The sequence below is a fragment of the Glycine soja genome, chromosome 2 (genome assembly GCF_004193775.1).
Source record: "Glycine soja cultivar W05 chromosome 2, ASM419377v2, whole genome shotgun sequence".
Lineage (NCBI taxonomy): Eukaryota > Viridiplantae > Streptophyta > Magnoliopsida > Fabales > Fabaceae > Glycine > Glycine soja.
This window is the reverse complement of record NC_041003.1, coordinates 34,113,806-34,122,437: the sequence shown is the minus strand read 5'-3', so window position 1 is coordinate 34,122,437 and position 8,632 is coordinate 34,113,806. Positions and strand designations below refer to the sequence as shown.

At 33.8% G+C, this 8,632-nt stretch overlaps 1 protein-coding gene across 2 annotated transcripts; it reads left to right on the top strand.

The window, feature by feature from the left end:
- Positions 1-1,299: 1,299 nt before the first annotated feature.
- On the top strand, positions 1,300-6,121 carry LOC114392851 (putative disease resistance protein RGA4). Of its 2 annotated transcripts, none has more exons than XM_028354101.1 (4): positions 1,300-3,933; positions 4,702-4,872; positions 5,607-5,675; positions 5,760-6,121. In XM_028354101.1, exon 1 carries the CDS (start codon positions 1,357-1,359, stop codon positions 3,895-3,897), a length of 2,541 nt encoding a protein of 846 aa, XP_028209902.1. In that variant the 5' UTR covers positions 1,300-1,356; the 3' UTR covers positions 3,898-3,933; positions 4,702-4,872; positions 5,607-5,675; positions 5,760-6,121. The 2 variants fall into 2 exon arrangements, with proteins under 2 accessions (XP_028209902.1, XP_028209891.1); XM_028354090.1 differs by having other exon boundaries at positions 5,598-5,675.
- The last annotated feature ends 2,511 nt before the right edge of the window (positions 6,122-8,632 follow it).

Genomic DNA, 8,632 nt, shown 5'->3' with positions numbered 1-8,632 from the left:
TTTCGGATTTACTCCCATGACTACATGGTCAACCTAATTTAGATTGGACAAGAGGGAAGACAATAGCTATGGCCATAAGTAGATGATGAAGTATATATGACGACAGATCACGTTTTTAAAATCTATTTTACTAAGATAAAAGATCAGCCATCTAATTTGCATCCAAAGATTCCAATTGACCGACAACATGAATGGGGCGATTCTCACAAGTGTAGCGAATCCAGGTTCCAGCAAATAGACATTATTATATTATGTCAAATATAATGTAAAATCATCGATTAGAGAATATATAGGCATTTTTTTTAACAGCGATGTTAAATTATTCAACAAACCAGCGGAATCCAGCTCATTGAATAGACATTATATATGTGCGAAAAAAAATCAAATTACTCCAAAATTAACTTTAAAAAATTATTCTCCAAAATTGTTTTGACAAATAACTTATCTTTAACCACTAGAGTAAAAGAAAATAAAGAGTAGAGATGACCAATAGCTCTTAATAGTTATTTTTGGAATAAATTGATCTCTCTTCTATCCATCAATGTGTTACTATGAAGAATAGGCATTATATTTATTATATGCGCAACCAAGCAAAATCCATGAAATCATATGCACATTATTTTATATGTATGGGTGTACAAATAGTGACACCCCATCTAACTAGACTACAAAAACCATAAATTTTTAGTATACATAAAGTTCTCCGTTTACTTATACTTTGTATAAATACCATACACGATACGATTCATAAAATAGTAGTAATTGGCCCAATTAAATAAACGAGTAAAGGAGTTAAGTGCATAAAAAATATTTCACAACCACTTTAGCCCATATTTTACAAGAGCTATTGGTCTTTTACTGACAAATTACTTCTGGACAAATAAAGATTTCGTATTTCTCGTGAAATATAATCCAAAGTCTAGTTTGTTGGACATCCTGTCTTTTAGAAATTTCTTGGCACCCTAACGAACATAGAAAGATGAAATTGTTTGCAGTTTAGGCTTATAAAAGCTTGTTAGTTTATCATGATGTAATAAAGCATCTTGTTGACTTTTCGTAAATCAACTGGTTCCCCTACTTGACTTTGGAAATTTCCTTTTATTTGCACACGTTTAAATGAAGAATGATTTTCTTCTACCTGCTACGGTAAACATATAGGTACATGTCATATCAACCCATCAGATTCGTATTAAATTCCATCTTCAAGAAAACAAAAAATCTAATGGATATTTGCAACGGCCGGCATAGCTCTCCATTGACTAGACTTTGCATAAATATCTATCAAAATGGCTAGATATGATTCAAAATAGAACCATTCCAGCAAGTTTATCACTGCATTCCTATCTACCTAAAATCATGGCCGAATCACTCCTTTTCTCCGTTGCAGAGTCACTGCTAGGGAAGCTTGCTTCTCGTGCCGTTGAAAAAGCTTCTCTGGCCATGGGGGTGTACCATGATCTACAACAGATGAGAGTGACTATGGCACTGGTCAAAGCCTTGCTGTTAGATGCTGAGCAAAAGAAGCAGCAGAACAATGCATTGAGCGAGTGGCTGAGACAGATTAAGCGCGTATTTTCGGATGCCGAAGACATAGTAGACAACTTTGAGTGTGAAGCGTTGCGGAAGCATGTTGTCAACACTCATGGTAGCGTCTCGAGGAAGGTACGTCGTTTGTTCTCAACTAGTAATCCTCTTGTTTATCGTTTAAGAATGGCACGTGAGATAAAAGGCATCAAGAACAGGTTAGAGAAGGTTGCAGCTGATAGGCACATGTTTGGCCTTCAAATTAATGACATGGATACTCGTGTCGTGCATAGGAGGGAAATGACTCATTCCCATGTAAATGCCTCAAATGTCATAGGAAGGGAAGATGATAAAAAGAAAATAATAGAGCTTTTGCTGCAAGATGGTAATGACACGAGTCCCTCTGTTATTTCTATCGAGGGATTCGGAGGCATGGGAAAGACCACGCTTGCAAAGTTGGTGTTCAATGACTTGATCATTGATGAATGTTTCCCGTTGAAGATGTGGGTGTGTGTCTCTAATGATTTTGAACTTAGGAACGTGCTTATTAAAATCCTTAATTCTACTCCTAACCCGAGGAATGAAAACTTCAAAAACTTTGAGATGGAGCAACTTCAAAATCGTTTGAGAAATACTCTTCATCGTCAGAAGTTCTTGCTTGTCTTGGACGACGTATGGAACGAAAATCGTGTTAAATGGAATGAGTTGAAGGATATCATAGACATAGGTGTTGAAGGGAGCAAAATCCTAGTGACTACTCGTAGCCACGCAATAGCTGTCATGATGCGCACTAAATCGTCTAACTATTACCGTCTAGAAGGCCTTTCGGAAGAACATTCCTTATCTCTATTTCTCAAATCGGCTTTTGATGATGGAGAAGAGAGAAAACATCCACAATTGGTGGAGATTGGGAAAGAAATTCTGAAAAAATGTGGAGGGATACCGTTGGCAGTAAGAACACTAGGAAGTTCTCTAGTCTCAAGGGTTAATAGACAAGAGTGGGAGTCTCTAAGAGACAATGAGATTTGGAATTTACCACAAAATGAACAAGACATTTTGCCTGCTCTTGAATTAAGTTATGATCAACTACCTTCGTATTTAAAACGATGCTTTGCATGCTTCTCCCTTGCCCCTGAGGACTTTGATATTTCTAGTTTTTATGTTACATTACTGTGGGAGGCACTTGGTTTTCTTCCACAACCAAAGGAAGGTGAAACAATACATGATGTTGCCAATCAATTTTTGCGTGAACTATGGTTAAGATCTTTTCTTACAGATTTTCTAGACATGGGAAGTACTTGCAGATTTAAATTACATGATTTAGTGCGTGATCTTGCAGTGTATGTTGCAAAAGGTGAGTTTCAAATTTTATATCCCCACAGTCCAAATATATATGAGCATGCCCAACATTTGTCATTCACTGAAAATAATATGCTTGGCATTGATCTCGTTCCCATAGGTCTGAGAACTATAATTTTCCCTGTGGAAGCTACCAACGAAGCTTTCTTGTATACGTTGGTGTCGAGGTGCAAATACTTGAGAGTTTTAGACTTAAGTTATTCTAAATACGAGAGTTTGCCTTGCAGCATTGGAAAGTTGAAACACTTAAGATATCTTGATCTTTCGGGTAACCAAAAACTTGAGGAACTCCCTCATTCAATGTACAAGCTCCAGAATTTGCAAACTTTAGACCTCAGAGGATGCATAAAGCTACATGAATTGCCCAAAGGAATAAGAAAATTAATCAGCCTTCGTCAGCTGCTTGTAACCACAAGGCAACCAGAATTTCCAGATAAAGAGATTGCAAATTTGACTTCTATAGAAACATTAGAACTCCATTCTTGCAATAATTTGGAGTCATTGTTTGAAGAGATACAAATTTCTACTCTTAGATTTTTGAATTTTTCTGGTTGTGGGAGTCTAAAGTCTTTCTCGTTTCATGCCATTAAAAATTTAGAGAGTTTGGTTATCTTCAATTGTAGTAAGTTGGAATTGTCAATGGGCCTTGGCAATGAAATCCCTGCTTCAAGGTTAAAGTTACTTGTTCTTCAAAGTTTGTCACAACTGGTCACTTTGCCTCGGTGGTTGCGAGGATCTGCTAGCACATTGCATTCCTTGTTAATTGTTGGCTGTAACAATCTCGAAGAGCTTCCTGAATGGCTTTCTAATTTGAATTGTCTCAAACTACTTATGATTGAACATTGTCCAAAGCTGCTCTCACTCCCTGATAGCATGCATCACCTCACAAACCTTGAACATTTAGAAATTAATGATTGCCCTGAATTATGCAAAAGATGTCAGCCAGGAGTTGGACTAGATTGGCACAAAATATCACATATCAAACAAGTTATCATCGGTGAACCAGAAGAGTAGAAGGAATTCTCACACAAACACATTCAAAAGTTGAAGGTATTATTTTTCACTTTTTGGTTTCCATAATGTATTGTTTTAGACAACTTATTTTTGCTATTTTGAATGAAAGGAATTTTCTTCTATACACATCAAATTATATACCAACAATGTCCTATATAGTTAAATAAAAGTTTGACCTCTTAAAATGTTGACAAGGCCAAGGGTTCGATTACAGACCATGTATATTTTCTTCTATACACATCAACAAATAGTAAAAGGCTTTTATTACCCACTCTTCACCTCCAAAGGGACTAGTCTCTAATTGTTAGCCTAGGAATACCTTTAATACATACAAAATATGTATATTCTATGATTTGATACTTTTTGCAACTATAAAGACAATGGTTTTGTACGCATTATGATAATTTTTGTAACAAATGAAGATTAAACAGCTTGGCTAATTAAACCATTATTGAAAAGTGTATTCGGATACTTTTATAATAAATTTTAATGATACTTCTTTATTATTGTTGTTATTGAAAAGATAACATTGGTATAACAATTGAAGGGGACCCATCTAAGTTTAATTTAATGTTTTAATATTATTTTAATTTTGTGAAATTTTAAGAATTTTTTGAACTATTATTTTATACTTTATCTTCTCTGTTTATTAATTACTTCCAATTGATAATCAAGTCATAGCTTTTTTATTTGAACCCGGCATGACTCTAAGTGGAAAGACCGATGCAGATAATCTTCTGGAAATATGTTTGATACATTTTTTTAGGACAATATTCTAACTTTGTTTATTTCCCTTTGTTGTAGAGTTTCTGTTAATGTTGTAGATTTTGACTTTCTCGTGGCCTTGTCCGCATCCTTAGCAGCAAGGCAAGGATCAACAATGGTTCTTGCGTACTTGTGTTGTAATCTACACACACATTTGAATGACAATCTCTTTTCTTAATTCTTGCTGATGGATTATCTGTTGATGGACAAGTAAGAAATTACTTCTTTATGAAAATATATTTTTTGCAATCTAGATGAAAATTTACTATTTTTTGTCAAGCATAAATATTTCACTAAAAGCTAAAAATGAAATGATTTCTAAAACTCAAGATTAAATATTATCGAACAGCCACAAAAATGAAACATGCATATCATCTTTGTCATCCGCAAGAATTGAAGCAGCAAATATATATTAAAACAAATATGAAGGGAATACATTCCATGAAAAAGCAACGGCAAATGATAAATTTGCCAAAAAAAATACTTCTATAGTTAATGACAGGCAAAGAAAACTTTGATGATTAAAAGTGGTATCAAAGATCATTACATGACTGATGACTCTAGCACAAACGGTGTTAATGATTTCAAATGGATATATCATATATATGTGATAATAGGGTACTATTAAATTTAATAGATGTTTTTCACCATCTTATGACTCATGTCAGCAAACCCTGACATGTGTCTGAAGGCACCATGACACTGATTCATGAATCTTCTATACCATGAGTGTCCTATTGGAAGCATGTACAAATTTCATAGGTAACTTCATTTAGAGATTTTTTGCATGCTTCTATATTGCCTTTGCCTCAGAATTAATTACATGAATTATCGCATGCTCTTTGTGATATATTATCATTCATTCACTCTAGATAGTTTTATTTATTCGATGTAGACCATGTGAAGCTGGTATTTGACATAAACCATGCATAAAGACTTTTCAGGTCAATCTTTCAAGTGCATTTGCAGGAAGAGAATATAAGGTCGTCACATCTGCTTTTCAATTGTTGCAGGTATTTGAACTTGTTACCCTTCATATTATTTGCTTAGCTTTTCATGCTCTTAATTCACTTGACTTGAATCGTTTGATCATGCAGGCTTTGTCGGATTTGTCCAGCCAGTGTGAATGATAGAATTAGTGCATTAACACGGTGCAAGTGAAACATGTGGAATTTTTCCACCAAGTAAATATGAAATGGTGCAAAGGAAGGTAGAAAATTTTCTACTTCCAACTACATTCATTAATTCCACCAGGTGCAAAGCCCTCTATAAATTGAGGAGAGCCCTACAATGCAAGAGCACACAAGCAAGAAGCAAAGTGAGAAGCACATCGTCACATTTAGAGAGAAAATGTGAAAGAAAAATAGAGAAAGCCTAATAGAATTTCTCTCAGAAAATTAGTGAGACAATTTGTAAATTGTGTTAACGCATAAAGAAATAAAGACTAGAATATGAAAGATGTGTTTCTTTGTGTTATTCAAAATAAGTAAACTCATGCCTATTAAATAGGCTACTACATAACAGAATAACAAAAATAGGAATTAAATTCAGCATAATCTAAAACTGAAATCCTAATGTTTAAGGAAAAACACAACCATTATGCTACGTGGAGTAACACACTCCTTAAAACTAGGATAATAACTGAACTATTCAAGAAAAATATTTTTTTTTTAATTTTCTTAATAATCCCTCCCTTAAACTGAACACTACAGTACTTTAATTTAATGTTGCAACAAAAATATTAACATCTTTCAAGGAGCAAACTTTCATCAACTTTCTCAAATTTTGGAAAGGTGAAATTTTGAGAGATTTTGTGAATATATCAACTATCGGATCCTTGCTTTTACAATACTATAGATCAATGGTGCCATCATTGCTTCGTTCCCTTAAAAAATAGTGTTTCACATCTATATGCTTGCTTCTTCCATGTAATACAGGATTCTTGGACAATTTAATGGATTCTTGGACAATTTAATAACTGAATTATTGTTACAAAATATTGTGGTTGCACCTGGTTCTTTGAACTTCAGTTCTTCAAGAATTCTCCTTAACCAAATGGCTTGACAAGTGTAACATCCCATTTTTGGTGAATTAAATTAAAAAAGTTTTTCATTTAAAATAAATAGAGTTTTAGCTAGAAAAAAAATGATAAGATTTTTGTAATTAAATAAATAAGAAGAAATAACTTCATTAAAATAATGGTTTGAAGGAAAAAAAAAAAGATATTTGATTTATTTATTTGATAGGAAATAAAAATAGGATATTTGTTTATAAAATAATAAAAAAAATAAAAATAGAGTAAATAATAGGCTTTGATTACCCCCGCTATAAATATAAATAGAGACATGCTAGGTTAGTTTTGAGACTGACGACGCCTCCTCTTCTTCTCAATTTCGTTTTCTCTTCTCCTTCTCTCAAAACTCTCTCTTTTCTCGCATATCACAAAATTTGTTTCAGAAAAACAACGATCTTGGACTCATTCACCGTTGGATCATCGTGAAATTTAAACACCAGGTTTGGAACTCATTTCCAAACATTCTCACCACTGGAAATTACGAAAAGATGTCGGAGCTGCGAGAAATACCCTTTGTATCGCAACTTTTTCTTTTCCCACAGAAACTCAAAACTGTCTCAGTAAAACTATGATCTCGGACTCGTTAACCGTTGGATTATTGTGAAATTTTGATATGTGGTTCAAGATTCATTTATTCACATCTTCACCGTTGGGATTTGCAAAATAAGGTTTATGAAGGAAGAAATACTCATTGCACGTAGACAGTAGAATGGAGACTTCAATCCCTTCTCCTTCTCTCTAGTGTTTGGAAACCCTATCAGAGCAATCAGAGGAAAAACTTGAGGAATCTCAGGAAGCCGCTAGAGATGCCACTATTATTGTCACAATACACACGTGAGCCCGGTTAAAGGTAAGGGATGAGTTTATCGCAATTGGGATTAAAATGAACATGTGTAGGAATTATTAGGGGATCAAAATGAGGTTTATTTTGGGATGTTTATTGTATTGAAATTCTTGTTGTATGATTATGTGAAATTGTTTGAGGGGTTTTACTCCCCATGGATTGAGAAATATTTTTGTATAATTTGTTTGTGTTTTGAATAAGATTAGTGTAATAAATAGTTATATTGGATTATGAAATTATTATGAATTGTAGAATAATATATTACTTTGAGATTATAATATTGTTATGGAGATTGAGTATAAATGCAAAGTTGAATGTGTTAAATTGTGAGATACAGGTAAACATGAGATGGTTGATTGTGACATTATGAGTTGTGAAATTGTGAACATGAGATTCAGTTGTGAATAAGTGTGTGGTTAACACTTGATAAGAAAATACTTGTGTTGTGAGTTGTAAATTATACAATAACCCGACCAGTGTTTACCTTGAAAAAAGTGTTTATGTGCAGTGTTAAAGGGAAAGTGTAGGTTACCTAGTTAGGAACCAGTGTTAAATTGTAGCGCAATGTGTTAAATATGTTTGAAACTTGAGTGTGAGGTTGTGGGTATTGTATAATTAATGAGCAGTGTTTGCTTATAATATTGTGGTTGAAATCGAGTATAAGTATAAAGTTGAACGTGTGATAATTTGTGAGATACATGTAAACATATGATGGTGGATTGTGACATTGTGAGATGTTAAATTGTGGGTATGATATTTGATTGTGAATAAGTGTGTGTGTGTGTTTAACACTTGATGTGACAATAATTGTGTTGTGAGCTGTGAATTATACAATAACCCGACCAGTGTTTATATTGAGAAAAGTGTTTATGTGCAGTGTTAGAAAGTGTAAGTTCCTAGTTAGGAACCAATGTTAAATTGTATCATAATGTGTTAAACGTGTTTGAAACACGAGTGTGAGGTCATGGGTATTGTATAATTCATGAGTAGTGTCTGCTTGTAAAAATTGTTTTAGGGGTTAGACCCGAATCAGGAAGGTGAGGCCCTAACGG

Coding starts and splice junctions, on each gene's coding strand:
- LOC114392851 (XM_028354101.1), top strand. CDS start 1,357: ATGGCCGAATCACTCCTTTTCTCCGTTGCAGAGTCACTGCTAGGGAAG.